The sequence below is a fragment of the Melanotaenia boesemani genome, chromosome 12 (genome assembly GCF_017639745.1).
Source record: "Melanotaenia boesemani isolate fMelBoe1 chromosome 12, fMelBoe1.pri, whole genome shotgun sequence".
In the NCBI taxonomy this organism is placed as follows: domain Eukaryota; kingdom Metazoa; phylum Chordata; class Actinopteri; order Atheriniformes; family Melanotaeniidae; genus Melanotaenia; species Melanotaenia boesemani.
In genome coordinates, this window is record NC_055693.1 from 24,884,621 (window position 1) to 24,902,750 (window position 18,130).

At 40.5% G+C, this 18,130-nt stretch overlaps 1 protein-coding gene across 9 annotated transcripts in view; it reads left to right on the top strand.

Annotated features, from left to right (window-relative positions):
- The window catches only part of LOC121650788 (putative uncharacterized protein DDB_G0271606), a 61,392-nt gene that overhangs the window by 10,957 nt on the left and 32,305 nt on the right, over positions 1–18,130 (top strand). For 6 of the 9 annotated variants that reach the window (XM_042002524.1, XM_042002529.1, XM_042002527.1 and 3 more), the window contains 16 exons: positions 1,281–1,316; positions 1,401–1,448; positions 1,782–1,829; positions 2,091–2,138; positions 2,365–2,409; positions 2,649–2,696; positions 3,428–3,475; positions 3,703–3,747; positions 6,488–6,535; positions 6,766–6,810; positions 12,838–12,873; positions 12,958–13,005; positions 13,339–13,386; positions 14,663–14,710; positions 14,937–14,981; positions 16,912–16,959. In XM_042002524.1, the coding sequence (XP_041858458.1) occupies positions 1,281–1,316; positions 1,401–1,448; positions 1,782–1,829; positions 2,091–2,138; positions 2,365–2,409; positions 2,649–2,696; positions 3,428–3,475; positions 3,703–3,747; positions 6,488–6,535; positions 6,766–6,810; positions 12,838–12,873; positions 12,958–13,005; positions 13,339–13,386; positions 14,663–14,710; positions 14,937–14,981; positions 16,912–16,959 (732 nt within the window). The remainder of the gene's footprint in view (positions 1–1,280; positions 1,317–1,400; positions 1,449–1,781; positions 1,830–2,090; positions 2,139–2,364; positions 2,410–2,648; positions 2,697–3,427; positions 3,476–3,702; positions 3,748–6,487; positions 6,536–6,765; positions 6,811–12,837; positions 12,874–12,957; positions 13,006–13,338; positions 13,387–14,662; positions 14,711–14,936; positions 14,982–16,911; positions 16,960–18,130) is intronic. The other 3 variants (XM_042002530.1, XM_042002531.1, XM_042002532.1) reach the window with 3 other exon arrangements.

Below are 18,130 nucleotides of genomic sequence, written 5' to 3' on the forward strand. Positions count from 1 at the left end.
AGCTGAAGACCCACGTAGGCCCACAGAGGTGTATAGCAAGGTGTCATAGTACACCGTCCAAAGTCTTTGGTGGAGGTGTGTCAGGCAGCAGTGCCCAGCAGGATACCTTCACAGATTAGTGCTGTTGTGAAATCCAGCTTCTTTCAGCTTAGACACTTGTCCAAAGCCAAGCCGTTTCTTCGTTATCATACCTTAGAGATTTTAATTCTTGGTTTATTACAAACCGCCTAGATTACTGCAACACACTTTGTAGGCCATAGTCGGTCAATTCTGGCCTGACTGCAGCTCACTCAGAATGCTGCAGCTCTACTTTTAACTGGCACCAAAAGATAGGAGCACATCACATCGGTTTTAAGGTCTTTGACTGGCTACAGGTTTTGTTCCATATTGATTTTTAAATGTCAACATGTCCTCGCCCCACAGTATCTGTCTAGCCTGCTCCAGTCCTACACCCCTACACCTTCTCTCATGTCAGCAGATCACTCCCTGCTAGTTGTCCTTAAATCTAGGATGAAATCCAGAGGGGACCGCTTCTTTTTAGTTGTTGGCCTCAAACTCTGGAACGCACTGCCCCTGCACCTTAGACAGGCCGGGTCTCTTTCTGGTTTTAAATCCTCTCTCAAAACCTCTTTTTTTTCCATCCATCCATCCATCCGTCCGTCTGTCGGTCCTCAAGCCATCCAACCATTCATCCATCCATCTGTCATTTTATCCATCCATCCATCCATCCATCCATCCATCCATCCATCCATCCATCCATCCATCCATCCATCCATCTTCTCTACTACTGAGTCCAGTTCAGGGTCATGGGGAAGCTGGAGTCTATACACCTGGGCAGATATTCAGTCCGTTGCAGGACCAACACAAAGAGACAGACAACGCTTCGGTCGGTCAAGTCTATGAACGGTGGGAGGAAGCTGATCTGATGTGCTTCATGTTTCTACTTCATGTTTCTACTAATAAAATAAAATGAAGAGTGTTTTATCTTGGGTTCTGTGAATATGGTGGATACCATCCACACCTGTCTGAATTTCTCCACTGAGGCATCAGTAAAGCTCTATCTAATCTATTATGAAAGATTAAAACGATTAATTTAAAAAAATATATGTTTAATGCAAAATACCTGAATGTGTAACATATACATTCTACTTGTTTCTAATTCCCAGGAAGCTATAGAGCTGAATATTTTACTATGGTTTCTGACTGAGGCTGGCTCAGCAGGTCTTTAATTAATTATATAACAGTATGAGATTCTTGTCATGTTTGATTTTCCTCCACAGATCCATTCTGAACCTGCTGATCCCACTGAACGACAGGTAATATCATAGAAAATCTAGTGAAGCAGTCATCTGATGTGATTTCATTTCTGTGAATCACATTTCTGTAATTTCTGTTAATAGTATCGACCAGTTGCAAAGTTCCCAACAGAAAGCCCATCATGGTATCAGGTAAAAATTCTTTTGATTGTGTCCCGTCAAGCAGGATGATGGTCTGGATGCCGTGTTGCTTCAAGAAGAGCTTTATTATATACGGCCCCTCCTGATAATTAAGTTTTAGTCTTTATTCTTGCTATATTTACATGTTAACTTACGTATAGGCTGGTATTTCATCACTCCGAGAGGAACGATACAAACATTTTCACTGTCTATAAACACCTCAGTGAATCTGACAGAGGTTTTCTGAAGAACAATTTGAGAATGAATTTGGGAGGATTTCTTAGAAGAAACTGGTGAACAGTTTTTAATGTGTGAGGTCTTTTTAATGCTTTATCTTACCTACAGATCTGTCCTGGAACAAGAGGCAGAAAATCTGAAACCTCTCAAGCAAAGGTAGCATACATTTGACATAAATAAGCATAGTTAATTTACTTCTTTATAAATCTATAAAGTAGCCAGTATTTCCAGAAAGAAAAGAAACAGTTCAGATTTGTCTTTGCCATCAGAGCTGTATGAATATAAATAACAACCAAATCCTAGCTTTTTCTCCAGTGGGAATATGGGAGTATATTAGAAATAAGTTCTATGTTTTTACAGAATGACCAGTCATCGGAGGGGATTTATTCAAAAATTATTTCTTAATTCTGTCAACAGAATTGAACAGATGGAATCAGTTCAACCAAAGAACCATGCTGGTGTCAGGTAAACATCTGATTTTAACTTTTATTCCAGATGTCAGAGGTTTTAATCCTTTTTAGATTCTTGTGGAAAATCTGGAAACAACAACACCAGTAAAATATACCACAATGGATCATTTCTCTGGTAAAATCTGCAGGATTAATGCAGCAGATCTACAGTCCAATTGGACTGAGAACAATCTGATTTAAATGTATCCAGTAACATCTAATCTTAATCTTTTACTCTACAGCTCTGCTCAGGAACAGGAGGAAAACATCAGATCTTTCAAGCAAGGGTACAGTACTAACACTCACTTGAAGTATATGATACTCAGTGTATAAAGGGTTCAGTATTTCAATGAAAAAACGACTAAAATTCTAAGACAAAACAATCACATAATTATAATTTATTTAATATTATGCGAAGCCATTTTATAAATGTCTTCATTTAAGGAAGATAAATCAGTTAGCATCAGTGTATATATATATATATATAAGAAATAAGTTTACATTAAAAACTGTAACAATTCTACAGGTGTGCCCTGGAAGAGGAGGGAGAACACCTGACATCACACAAGCAAAGGTGCAGTACATGGAACAAGATTACAATCTAACAAATTTTTATTTAATTTATTTTACAATACATTAATATTTCCATTAATCAGACACACAGCTGTTAATACATCACATTTATTTAATTATGTACATAATCAGTATAATATTGTTTCTTCAAACGAGAACCAGTTATATCCAGTAGAGAACAAAAGTTATCAACATTACACAACCAGAACTAGAGTTATCCCCAGCACAGAACCTACTTCTCTACTACTGAGTCCTGTTCAGGGTCATGGGGAAGCTGGAGTCTGTACACCTGGGCAGATATTCAGTTCGTTGCAGGGCCAGCACAGAGAGACAGACAACCTGTCGGTCGGTCATGTCTATAAACTACGGGAGGAAGCTGATCTGATGTGCTTCATGTTTCTACTTCATGTGTCTACGAATAATAATATAAAAAGGCGAGAGTTTTATCTTGACTGTGAGATCAGTAAGCCAGTCTGGGGAATCTTTCATCTCAAGGAACAGACATACAGGAAGATGGGAAACCTGAATTTAGGTGGTTTTATGTGTCATTGTGTTATCATGACCCTTTAGTCCTGGAGACATCAGCACATGTACGATTCAGTAGAATATTTCTCTGGTAAATTCTCGAGGATTCATGCAGGTTTTTCTCTGGTTTATCTGACTTCTGTGAATATGTCCCAAATGAATCCAGTAACTGTGAGATTTATTCCGGCTTCATGTTTAACTCTACAGATCTGCTCTGGAAGAAGAGGAACGAAACCTGAAATACCTCAAGCACAGGTGCGGCACACACAGCTAAAATATTAGTTTATTATTTCATCTGTACATTGATGAAAAAAACTGTTTGATTTAAGTTGTAATGTACCAAAAACATCCAGATGTTTTCCAGTTTGTGGGATTATGGGTCAGTAATCAGTTCTACATTTTAACCAAATCACTGGTTTTACTCATGAATCAGCGGTCTGATGGGATTTATCCAAAAAAACTTTATTTATTTCTATTAACAGCATGGATCATTTGGTCATTGAACTACAGCAGCAACATGGTCCAAGGTAAATTTGAACTTTTATACCACATCAGAGTTTTTAAAGTCTGGACACAATAACACCGGTAAATTATGATAAAATGGAATATTTCTCTGGTAAATTCTGAAGGATTAATTCAGGTGCTCATTTGTCTGATCTTCCAACATCTCCATTCAAACATGTTGCTAATTCAGCATCATGGAAATGACAAAAAAAAAAATGTTACATATGCTGGTGGGCTGGCCAAGAATGAAGACCAAACCCTCCACATCACACAGTCTGTCTATCAAGACGGAGTCAGACTACACCATCTTGGTCACAGGTGAGGACATCCCATTGCTGCCATGTCTGGGAAGAATCTGCAGAGCAAAACGTTCTGACAGGCAGATGGCCTGACCAGGATTAGCCAGTTTCCTGGAAAGTACAAGGTATGGTGTTCAGTTCATACTGTACCAGCAGGTGATGTGGCCACTGAAAATGAGCAAAATCCCCTCCTCAGTGGTAAGAAAGACGGACCGGCTGACTAACCCATTCATCAGAAAGCGACTGGGACTGCCAAGATGTCTGTCAGACATAGGCCTCTTTGACAGGAACATGCTACAACCGCTGCAATCCGTCAGCTTGGGATACAAGCAAGAGAAGGTTTGGTTGGAGATGGAGCTGAGGGAATCTTCTGACCATATGGTGAGAGCAGCAGGCAGCCCAATAATAATGGGAAGGAAGTGGAAAGCACAGGAAGAGGTTGACACAGAGGCTCAAGCAGGCCCTAGGAGAGGTAAGACTCCCTTGTTCTTGTCAAAGGCATCCAAAGAAGATGGAAGAGCCATGTTGGTGGCAGAGGTAGCAAGAGCTGAACAGGAATGCCTGACCGTCAAAGCGATGTATTAGGACCAGCAAGGTCACTACAGACAGTGACATGACCTGGTGCTGAAGAAGCTGGCAGAGGTGGCAAGTCCTGCAGACAGGAGGCAAACAGCAGAGCTTCTGCTCCAGGCAGACACACCATCCAGTTTGCAAGGGCTAGAGAGAGCATCAAGCCCCACCCACCCCCAGCCCCACCCTACCAGAGAGACACAGCAAGACTCCTCTCACTGGACAGTGAGTGGACCATGAGGGTTGACCCGGGAAACCGGCTACGCCTCTCCAGGAAGATTGTGGAAACATAGCTCCAGCCAGACTTGGTCATGTGATCAGAGGCTTGCAAGACTGTCCTTTTGGTCGAACTCATTGTCACATGGGAAGGAGAGCTGGAGGCTGCTAATAAGTAGAAGCAAACCAAGTATGCAGACCTGGTGGCGGAATGCAGGGAGGCTGGATGAAAAGCTGTTATGTGCCCCGTGGAAGTGGGGTGCAGAGACTGCTCACATGGGATGCATAGGGGGCGTCAAAAAGCTGTGAAATAGCTAGCTGAGGAGGCAGAGAGAGGTAGCTTCTGGCTGTTGCTAAGGAGGAAGCATAAAAGGTGGGGCCCCAACAACACCTAGAGCTTCAGCAGGAAGAGATCCCTGCCATCGCTCCGTCATCAGGAGACATACTGGGGTTAAAGGAATGAAATGTCAATGACTGGTGGTCCCCAGCTGAAGACCCACGTAGGCCCACAGAGGTGTATAGCAAGGTGTCATAGTACACCGTCCAAAGTCTCTGGTGGAGTTGTGTCAGTCAGCAGTGCCCAGCAGGATACCTTCACAGATTAGTGCTGTTGTGAAATCCAGCTTCTTTCAGCTTAGACACTTGTCCAAAGCCAAGCCGTTTCTTCATCATCATAACTTAGAGATTTTAATTCATGCTTTTATTACAAACCGCCTAGATTACTGCAACACACTTTATGTCGGCCATAGTCGGTCAATTCTGGCCTGACTGCAGCTCATTCAGAATGCTGCAGCTCTTCTTTTAACTGGCACCAAAAGATAGGAGCACATCACATCGGATTTAAGGTCATTGCACTGGCTACCTTTTTGTTCCATATTGATTGTTAAATATCAACATGGCCTCCCCCAACAGTATCTGTCCAACCTGCTCCAGTCCAACACCCCTACACCTTCTCTCATGTCGGCAGATCACTCCCTGCTAGTTGTCCTTAAATCTAGGATAAAATCCAGAGGGGACCGCTTCTTTTTAGTTGTTGGCCTCAAACTCTGGAACGCACTGCCCCTGCACCTTAGACAGGCCGGGTCTCTTTCTGGTTTTAAATCCTCTCCTAAAACCTCCGTCCATCCATCCATCCGTCAGTCCGTCCTCAAGCCATCAAACCATCCATCCATCCATCCATCATTTCTACTACTGAGTCCAGTTCAGGGTCATGGGGAAGCTGGAGTCTATACACCTGGGCAGATATCCAGTCCGTTGCAGGACCAACACAGAGAGACAAACAACCCGTCGGTCGGTCATTGTCTATGAACGGTGGGAGGAAGCTGATCTGATGTGCTTCGTGTTTCTACTTCATGTGTCTGCTAATAATAATATAAAATGAAGAGTGTTTTATCTTGGCTGTGAGATCAGTAAGCCAGTCTGGGGCGTCTTTCATCTCAAGGAACAGACATACAGAAAGATAGGAAACCTGAATTTAGGTGGTTTTATGTGTCATTGTGTTATCATGAACCTTTAGTCCTGGAGACATCAGCACATGTACGATTCAGTAGAATATTTCTCTGGTAAATTCTCGAGGATTCATGCAGGTTTTTCTCTGGTTTATCTGACTTCTGTAAATATGTCCCAAATGAATCCAGTAACTGTGAGATTTATTCCTGCTTCTTGTTTAACTCTACAGATCTGCTCTGGAGGAAGAGGAACGAAACCTAAAATACGTCAAGCACAGGTGCGGCACACCCAGCTAAAATATTAGTTTATTATTTCATCTGTCCATTGATGAAAAAAAAAAACTGCTTGATTTAAGTTGTAATGTACCAAAAACATCCAGATGTGTTCCAGTTTGTGGGATTATGGGTCAGTAATCAGTTCTACATTTTAACCAAATCACTGGTTTTACTCATGAATCAGCGGTCTGATGGGATTTATCCAAACAAACTTTTTTATTTTTATTAACAGCATGGGGCATTTGGCCATTGAACTACAGCAGCATCATGTTCCAAGGTAAATTTGAACTTTTATACCACATCAGAGTTTTTAAAGTCTGGACACATCAACACTGGTAAATTATGATAAAGTGGAATATTTCTCTGGTAAATTCTGAAGGATTAATTCAGGTGCTCATTTGTCTGATCTTCCAACATCTCCATTCAAACATGTTGCTAATTCAGCATCATGAAAATGAAAAAAAAAAATGCAGTTTATGTAACATATGCTTGTGGGCTGGGCAAGAATGAAGACCAAACCCTCCACATCACACAGTCTGTCTATCAAGACGGAGTCAGACTACACCATCTTGGTCACAGGTGAGGACATCCCATTGCTTCCAAGTCTGGGACAAATCTGCAGGACAAAACTTTCTGACAGGCAGATGGCCTGACCAGGATCAGCCAGCTCCCTGGAAAGTACAAGGTATGGTGTTCATTCCATACTGTACCAGCAGGTGATGTGGCCTCTGAAAATGAGCGAAATCAGAAAGCGGATGGGACTGCTAAGATGTCTGTCAGACATAGGCCTCTTTGACAGGAACATGCTACAACCACCGCTGCAATCCATCAGCTTGGGATACAAGCCAGAGAAGGTTTGGTTGGAGATGGAGCTGAGGGAATCTTCTGACCAGCTGGTGAGAGCAGCAGGCACCCCAATAATAATGGGAAGGAAGTGGAAAGCCCAGGAAGAAGTTGACACAGAGGCTCAAGCAGGCCCTAGGAGAGGCAAGACTCCCTTGTTCTTGTCAAAGGCATCCAAAGAAGATGGAAGAGCCATGTTGGTGGCAGAGGTAGCAAGAGCTGAACAGGAATGCCTGACCGTCAAAGCGATGTCTTAGGACCAGCAAGGTCGCTACAGACGGTGACATGACCTGGTGCTGAAGAAGCTGGCAGAGGTGGCAAGTCCTGCAGACAGGAGGCAAACAGCAGAGCTTCTGCTCCAGGCAGACATGCCATCCAGTTTGCAAGGGCTAGAGAGAGCATCAAGCTCCACCCACCCCCACCCCCTCCCCACCAGAGAGACACAGCAAGACTCCTCATACTGGACAGTGAGTGGACCATGAGGGTCGACCCAGGGAACCGGCTATGCTTCCCCAGGGAGATTGTGGAAACATTGCTCCAGCCAGACTTGGTCATGTGATCAGAGGCTTGCAAGACTGTCCTTTTGGTCGAACTCACTGTCACATGGGAAGGAGAGCTGGAGGCTGCTAATAAGTAGAAGCAAACCAAGTATGCAGACCTGGTGGCGGAATGCAGGGAGGCTGGCTGGAAAGCTGTTACGTGTCCCGTGGAAGTGGGGTGCAGAGACTGCTCACATGGGATGCATAGGGGGCGTCAAAAAGCTGTGAAATAGCTAGCTGAGGAGGCAGAGAGAGGCAGCTTCTGGCTGTTGCTAAGGAGGAAGCATAAGAGGTGGGGCCCGAACAACACCTAGAGCTTCAGCAGGAAGAGATCCCTGCCATCGCTCCGTCATCAGGCGACGTACTGGGGTTAAAGGAATGAAATGTCAATGACTGGTGGTCCCCAGCTGAAGACCCACGTAGGCCCACAGAGGTGTATAGCAAGGTGTCATAGTACACCGTCCAAAGTCTCTGGTGGAGGTGTGTCAGTCAGCAGTGCCCAGCAGGATACCTTCACAGATTAGTGCTGTTGTGAAATCCAGCTTCTTTCAGCTTAGACACTTGTCCAAAGCCAAGCCGTTTCTTCGTTATCATACCTTAGAGATTTTAATTCATGCCTTTTTTTTATATGTATTTTATTTTTTATTGTTTTCATACATACAAACAGCACCAATATATATCAGTAAACAAACAGAAAAAAATCATCTATCAGAACAGGCACAGATTGTAAAGAAAAACCATCAATAAATAACAGTGTGGTCTAAAAGTAGCTTGACATTTATAGACTTTTACCTAGGGTGAAGTGAATTTTCATTTTGGTATTGTTATGGACTGTATCCCTTTGTTAAGATTAGAGAGTAGGTTTACTTATATCAGCCTCAGAGGATAGCTACATTTCCCGTTCCATTACCTACACAGACATAAACACATACAGTATCAGCACTTACAGTGTGATATGCATCATACACCTTGGTTTGTAGTTGTATCATTGTATGTATATTTCATTTTCATTGTGAGGGTGAGCAAGTCTTCCATTTCTTCCAGTAGTCATTGAATTTATCTGTGTTCATGTTCAAGGAGAAGGTTATTCTTTCCATGTTATATATCTCGTTTACATTTCCAATCCACTCGGTTTTAGTTGGAGTATCTTTAGACAGCCAATGTCTTGTTATTGCCTTTTTGCTGGCTACCAACAATATGTTGATCAAGTATCTGTCACTAGATTTAGTACAGGATGAGGTGTCTCCAAGATATATTGTGCGAAAGTCATGTTTGATCTTGTAACCCATTGCTGAGTTGATGATCTCTACCACTCCTAACCAGTATGGTTTAATAGCTGGGCAGTCCCAAAATATGTGAAAATGATTTGCTAGTGTTTCTCCACATTCTCTCCAGCATCGTCCCTCCCTCAGTCTGGCTGTCTGGAGTTGTTTTACTTTTGGTGTAATGAAAAATCTAATTACATTTTTCCACGTAAATTCCCTCCATAGACCTGAGCTTGTGGTATTCGGTAAAGTTTTCAATATCTTCATCCAGCCTTCTTGTGAAATTGTTATTTTGGCTTCTTTCTCCCATTTGAATTTTACATAAGTTGTGGAGTTCTTATTATAGGACTGTAGGCATTGGTAAAATCTAGCGATCAGTTTTCTGGTAATATTTGACTTGTATGCATCTATCAGTATGTTAACTAGACCTGAGTAACCGGTTCCTGTTTCTATGGCACAATTAAAGTGGGCTCTGACCTGAAGATACCTGAAGAAATCCTGTTTTTCTAGGTCATATTTGTCTCTCAGTGTTTGAAAACTATTCAGTTCTTCCACACTGGAAATAAGACAATATGTAGTTATACCTTGAAAGGTCCAAAACTTAAATTGTTCATCAGTCCATGATGGTTTAAAATCACTATCATATGGTATCCATCTAAGTAATTTGATTTGGTTTTCCAGTTTTAGTTTATGACATTCTTCAAACCAGATGTTTAAGGAAGTTTTGTCAAGGTGTTCAAGTATTCTTTTTGTTGTGAGTATATATTCTTATCTTCTATTAATGTCTGTAGGGGTATGTTTAACTGGGATATTTCTAAGTTCTTTCATTTAGCACTATAATATGGGTCGCACCAATATATTAAGTATCTTAGTTGTGCTGCCTTGTAATAATTCTCCATATTTGGCAAAGAGAGCCCTCCTTCTTCTTTAGGTAGTTGTAAGGTTTTATATCTAACCCTGGGTTTTGAACCTTTCCAAATAAATCCTGAGACCATCCTTTTCCATTCTGTAAATTGTTGTGTGGGTATTGCTGAGGGTATTGACTGAAAGAGAAGAAGAAGTCGTGGTAGGATATTCATCTTAATTATATCTATACGATTATGTAGGTTAAATGGCAACAAAGTCCATCTACTTAAGTCCTCCTTTATTCCTTTGGTTATTGGCAGGTAATTTAGAGTGTAGATATTAGATAGATCTTTTGGAATTTTAACACCCAGGTATTTAATAGTGCTATGGTCCCATCATAAGTTACAAAGGTTTGTAATGTGGCATGAAGGTGTATAATTATATAAAATGAGTTGTGTTTGATCAATGTTTAGTTTATAGCCAGAGTATTGACCAAATGTTGTCAGACGGGACAATAATTTATTTAGGCTGAAATCAGGCTGGGAAAGAGTAATCCATATGTCATCTGCATAAAGGCAGATTTTATATTCTGTTCCTCTTATCCAAATTCCTTTTATATCATTATCCTCCCTCAGTGATTGGGCAAGTGGTTCAATAAATAAGGCAAATAAAGTTGGACTTAGTGGGCATCCTTGTCTACAACCCCTCTCTAGTGTTACTGAGTTAGATAGGCTGCTGTTTACTTTTATTCGAGCTGTTGATGCATAATATAAGTTTTTTAGAACCTGAATTATAGAGCTATTAAAACCAAATCGTTGCAATACTAAGTATAAATATTCCCATCTGACAGAATCAAATGCTTTTTCTGCATCAAGTTAAGAACAATGGCTTCTTCTTCAGTCCTGGACATGTAATTCATTACATGTAAGTTTCGCTTTAAATTATCTTGCGTTTGTCTGTTTTTGAGAAACCCGGTTTGGTCTTCATCTATGATTTCTGGGATTAGGTTTTCCAATCTCTTTGCTAGTATAGATGTATATAGTCTATAGTCTAAGTTTAGAATTGATATAGGTCTATAGGAACTGCATTCAGATTTATCTTTACCGGGCTTGGGAATTACAGAGATTATGGCTTGCCTCCAAGATATTGGAGTTTCACCACCTGTACATAGTTAAAGTATTCCAGTAGTGACTCTGTATCCTTAAATATTTTGTACCACTCTGCTGGGTAACCGTCTGTCCCTGGCATCTTATTTGTTTTTAATTTGGAAATTGCGGTATCCAGTTCTTGCTTTGTTATTTTGTGCATCAGCCTCTTGTTTTGTTCTGATCCAATGGATGGCAGGTCCAGTGAATTCAGAAAGTTCACAATGTCTGGGGTACCGGCACCATCTGGTTGTGTGTACAGATTTTTACAATAATTCACAAAAGAATTTTGTATTTCTTGTAATTTGTGACATGTTTCACCAGTTTGTGCATCTTTAATTTTGTAAATGGATCTTTCATCCTGTTGTTTCTTAATCCTCCAAGATAATAGTTTCTTAGGTTTGGGACCATTATCATAATATCTTTGTTTAATAAATTTAGCTTTCATTTCTTCACAGGCATCATATATCTCATTTATTTTTTGCTTAGTCATTTGTATCTGGTAAAGGAGGTGAGGGTCATCAGATTCCTGATGTTTAGTTTCTAGGTTTTTAAGTTTGCCTATTAATTCTTGTAATTTCTGGAGTTTTTCTTTTTTTTGGTAGATGCCTTTGCTGCATCCCATAAAGTTATTAATTTATGCTTTTATTACAAACCGCCTAGATTACTGCAACACACTTGATGTCGGTCATAGTCGGTCAATTCTGGCCTGACTGCAGCTCATTCAAAATGCTGCAGCTCTACTTTTAACTGGCACCAAAAGATAGGAGCACATCACATCGGATTTAAGGTCTTTGCACTGGCTACCGGTTTTGTTCCATATTGATTGTTAAATGTCAACATGGCCTCGCCCAACAGTATCTGTCCAACCTGCTCCAGTCCAACACCCCTACACCTTCTCTCATGTCGGCAGATCACTCCCTGCTAGTTGTCCTTAAATCTAGGATAAAATCCAGAGGGGACCGCTTCTTTTTAGTTGTTGGCCTCAAACTCTGGAACGCACTGCCCCTGCATCTTAGACAGGCCGGGTCTCTTTCTGGTTTTAAATCCTCTCCTAAAACCTCCATCCATCCATCCATCCGTCCGTCCGTCCTCAAGCCATCAAACCATCCATCCATTCATCCATCCATCCATCCATCCATCCATCCATCTATCCATCCATCTTCTCTACTACTGAGTCCAGTTCAGGGTCATGGGGAAGCTGGAGTCTATACACCTGGGCAGATATTCAGTCCGTTGCAGGACCAACACAAAGAGACAGACAACGCGTCGGTCGGTCATGTCTATGAACGGTGGGAGGAAGCTGATCTGATGTGCTTCATGTTTCTACTTCATGTTTCTACTAATAAAATAAAATGAAGAGTGTTTTATCTTGGGTTCTGTGAATATGGTGGATACCATCCACACCTGTCTGAATTTCTCCATTGAGGCATCAGTAAAGCTCTATCTAATCTATTATGAAAGATTAAAACGATTAATTTAAAAAAATATATGTTTAATGCAAAATACCTGAATGTGTAACATATACATTCTACTTGTTTCTAATTCTCAGGAAGCTATAGAGCTGAATATTTTACTATGGTTTCTGACTGAGGCTGGCTCAGCAGGTCTTTAATTAATTATATAACAGTATGAGATTCTTGTCATCTTTGATTTTCCTCCACAGATCCATTCTGAGCCTGCTGATCCCACTGAACGACAGGTAATATCATAGAAAATCTAGTGAAGCAGTCATCTGATGTGATTTCATTTCTGTGAATCACATTTCTGTAATTTCTGTTAATAGTATCTACCAGTTGGAAAGTTCCCAACAGAAAGCCCATCATGATATCAGGTAAAAATTCTTTTGATCGTGTCCCGTCAAGCAGGATGATGGTCTGGATGCCGTGTTGCTTCAAGAAGAGCTTTATTATATACGGCCCCTCCTGATAATTAAGTTTTAGTCTTTATTCTTGCTATATTTACATGTTAACTTACGTAGATGCTGGTATTTCATCACTCCGAGAGGAACGATACAAACATTTTCACTGTCTATAAACACCTCAGTGAATTTGACGGAGGTTTTCTGAAGAACAATTTGAGAATGAATTTGGGAGGATTTCTTAGAAGAAACTGGTGAACAGTTTTTAATGTGTGAGGTCTTTTTCATGCTTTATCTTCCCTACAGATCTGTACTGGAACAAGAGGCAGAAAATCTAAAATCTCTCAAGCAAAGGTAGCATACATATGACATATTTCACCAGTTTTAAAATTGCTGCATTGGCTCCCCATGCGTTTCAGGATTGATTTTAAGGTTCTTTTAGTAGTTTATAAATGTCTTAATGGTCTTGGGCCCTCTTACTTATCCAACTTGCTTTCAAATTATGAACCCTCGCGGACCCTGAGGTCCTCTGGTAGGGGTCTATTAGTTGTTCCAAGGGTGAGGACCAAGACATACGGTGAGGCCTCTTTCCATTGTTACGGCCCTCGTCTGTGGAACGGCCTGCCGGAGAGCCTCAGGGCTGCAGAGACTGTTGATGTTTTTAAAAAGAGGCTTAAGACCTAACTTTTCAGCTTAGCTTTTAACTAATTTTTATTTGATCTTAACCTTTTAAATTTGTTTATCTTATGTTATTTTCATGTCATTTTACTCAATTGTATTTATTTTATTTATCTGTTTATTTATTTATTTACTTACTCTTAGCTTGTTGTTTTTTAAGGTTATATAATATTTATTTTTACTCCAGTGTTTTCCTCATGGGGATCCTCCATGCCGGGGGCTCTGCCTGCTCAGTCTGGGGTTGTTGCTGCGGTGATCGCCCTTGTCTGGGTGGCTGGGGCCCTATACTACAGCCTTATGGCTGTGGTGTGGGCCCCGGTCTGTCCTGATCGGGTGGTTGTCATGATGGCAGCCTCTGTAGGACATGGGTTGACCGACTCCTGGTGTGGATGGATCCCCATGATATTGTTTCCTCACAGCAGCAACATCAAGCCAGATGGTTATCACTTCTAGTTTTTAATACTACTTTTAGTACAGAGAAAGAAATCAAAGAGTCATGTGCCGAATATGGGTTGGGGGTTGTTGGGGGGGGGTATATGCTATGTGTATATAAATGCATGTTCCTGGGTTCAACTGTAATTTCTTTTCTTTTTTTTTTTCCCTGTTTCTTTTTGTTTTAATATGGACTAATTGATTTTTCATGTCAAGCACTTTGTGTTGCCCAAGCATGAAAAGTGCTTTATGAATAAAGTTTGATTTGATTTGATACATAAGCATAGTTAATTTACTTCTTTATAAATCTATAAAGTAGCCAGTATTTCCAGAAAGAAAAGAAACAGTTCAGATTTGTCTTCACAATCAGAGCTGTATGAATATAAACATAACAACCAAATCCTAGCTTTTTCTCCAGTGGGAATATGGGAAAATATTAGAAATATGTTCTACGTTTTTACAGAATGACCAGTCATCGGAGGGGATTTATTCAAAAATTATTTCTTAATTCTGTCAACAGAATTGAACAGATGGAATCAGTTCAACCAAAGAACCATGCTGGTGTCAGGTAAACATCTGATTTTAACTTTTATTCCAGATGTCAGAGGTTTTAATCCTTTTTAGATTCTTGTGTAAAGTCTGGAAACAACAACACCAGTAAAATATAACACAATGGATCATTTCTCTGGTAAAATCTGCAGGATTAATGCAGCAGATCTACAGTCCAATTGGACTGAGAACAATCTGATTTAAATGTATCCAGTAACATCTAGTCTTCATCTTTTACTCTACAGATCTGCTCAGAAACAGGAGGAAAACATCAGATCTTTCAAGCAAGGGTACAGTACTAACACTTAAAGAAGCGCTGTAGAAACGGCTGCTGCCTCAGTGTGCCTGATCCTGTCTTGGACGGTTTGTACTGGAAACACAAATTTCCCTGAGGAATTTCCAAAGGGATTAATAAAGTATTTCTGACTCACTTGAAGTATATAATACTCAGTGTATTAAAGGTTCAGTATTTCCATGAAAAAAATTACTAAAATTCTAAGAATAAACAATCACAGAATTATAATTTATTTAATACAGTGTGTGCAGAATTATTAGGCAAATGAGTATTTTGATCACATCATCCTCTTTATGCATGTTGTTCTACTCCAACCGGTACAGGCTTGAAAGCCGACTACCAATTAAGCATATCAGGTGATGTGCATCTCTGTAATGAGAAGGTGTGTGCTCTAATGACATCAACACCCTATATCAGGTGTGCATAATTATTAGGCAACTTCCATTCCTTTGGCAAAATGGGTCAGAAGAGAGATTTGACGAACTCTGAAAAGTAAAAAATAGTGAGATGTCTTGCAGAGGGATGCAGCACTCTTAAAATTGCCAATCTTTTGAGGCGTGATCATCGAACAGTCAAGTGTTTCATTCAAAATAGTCAACAGGGTCGCAAGAAGTGTGTTGAAAAAACAAGGCACAAAATAACTGTCCATGAACTGAGGAAAATCAATCGTGAAGCTGCCAAGATGCCATTGGCCACCAGTTTTGCCATATTTCAGAGCTGCAACATCACTGGAATGCCAAGAAGCACAAGGTGTGCAATACTCAGGGACATGGCCAAGGTAAGGAAGGCTGAAAAACGACAACCACTGAACAAGACACACGGGATAAAACGTCAAGACTGGGCCAAGAAATATCATAAGACTGATTTTTCTAAGGTTTTATGGACTGATGAAATGAGAGTTAGTCTTGATGGGCCAGATGGATGGGCCCGTGGCTGGATCAGTACAGGGCAGAGAGCTCCACTCCGACTCAGACGCCAGCAAGGTGGAGGTGGGATACTGGTATGGGCTGGTATCATCAAAGATGAGCTTGTGGGACCTTTCTGGGTTGAGGATGGAGTCAAGCTCAACTCCCAGTCCTACTGCCAGTTTCTGGAAGACAACTTCAAGCAGTGGTACAGGAAGAAGTCAGCATCGTTCAAGAAAAACATGATTTTCATGCAGGACGATGCTCCATCACACACATCCAAGTACTCCACTGCGTGGCTGACCAGAAAAGGTCTAAAAGAAGAAAAAATAATGACATGGCCTCCTTGTTCACCTGATCTTAACCCCATAGAGAACCCGTGGTCCCTCATCAAATGTGAGGTCTACAGGGAGGGAAAACAGTACACCTCTCTAAACAGTGTCTGGGAGGCTGTGGTTGCTGCTGCATGCAATGTTGATCGTGAACAGATCAAGACACTGACAGAATCTATGGATGGCAGGCTTTTGAGTGTCCTTGCAAAGAAAGGCAGTTATATTGGTCACTGATTTGTTTTTGTTTTGTTTTTGAATGCCAGAAATGTATATTTGTAAATTTTGAGTTGTTATATTGGTTTCCCTGGTGAAAATAAATAAGTGAAAAGGGTATATATTTTGTTTTTGTTAAGTTGCCTAATAATTATGCACAGTAATAGTCACCTGCACACACAGATATCCTCCTAAGATACTAAAACTAAAAAAGCCCCACTCCAACTTCCAAAAATGTTCAGCTTTGATATTAATGAGTCTTTTGTGTTCATTGCAAACATAGTTGGTGTTCTATAATAAAATTAATCCTCAAAAATACAACTTGCCTAATAATTCTGCACACACTGTATATGCGAAGCCATTTCATAAATGTCTTCATTTAAGGAAGATAAATCAGTTAGCATCAGTGTTAAGTCGGTTTACCTTTTGACATATAAGAAATAAGTTTACATTAAAAACTGTAAAAATTCTACAGATGTTCCCCGGAAGAGGAGGGAGAACACCTGACATCACACAAGCAAAGGTGCAGTACATGGAACAAGATTAAAATCTAACAACTTTTTATTTTATTTATTTTACAATACATTAATATTTCCATGAATCAGACACACAGCTGTTAATACATCACATTTATTTAATTATTTACATAATCTGTAAAATTATTGTTTCTTCAAACGAGAACCAGTTATCTCCAGTAGAGAACAAAAGTTATCACCATTACAGAACCAGAACCAGAGTTACCCCCAGCACAGAACCAGAATTATCCTCAGCATAGAATCAGAACCAGAATAATCCCCAGCAAATTACCAGAGTTATTCCCAGTACAGAACCAGTGTTATCCCCAGCACAGAACCAGAATAATCCCCAGTACGGAATCAGAACCAGAGTAATCCCTAACAAAGAACCAGAGTTATCCCCATCACAGAACCCGAAATGTAGATTATCCTTAGCACAGAACCATGGATTATCCTGAACATAGAACTAAAATTATCCTCAGTACAGACCCAGAGTTATCCGCCATGCAGAACCAGAACTAGAGTTATAACCAGCAAAGACCCAGAAGCAGCCTTATCACCAGCAAAGAACCAGATATTCCCATTACAGAAACAGTGTTATCAACAGCACAGAAAGAGACCCAGAGTTATCCCCAACACAGAACCAGAACCAGAGTTGTCCACAGTACAGAACCAGTGTTATGCTCAGCACAGAAAGAGAACCAGTGTTATCCCCAGTATAGCACCAGAGTAATCCCCAGCACAAAACAAGAACCAGAGTTTTCCCCAGTACTGAACAATAGTAATCCCCAGAAAAAAAACAACAAAAAACAAACAAAATAAGAACCAGAGTCATTGCCAGTACAGAACAAGAGCCAGAGTTATCCCCAGTAAAAAAAAGAAGATTAATCGCCATCACAAAACAAGAACCAGGATCATCCAGCAGAGAAAAAGAATCAGAATTATCCTCAATACAGAACCAGAGTTATGCCCAAAACAGGACGAGATCTAGATTTTTTCTCAGTAAAGAACCAGACTTATCCCCAGCACAACACAAGTACCAGCACAGAATTAGTTATCCCCAGCACAGAACTAGTTATCCCCAGCAAAGAAAGAGTACCAGTGTTATTTCCAATACAGAACCAGTGTTATGCCCAGCACAGAACGAAAACTAGAGTTATCCCTAGTACAGAACCAGTG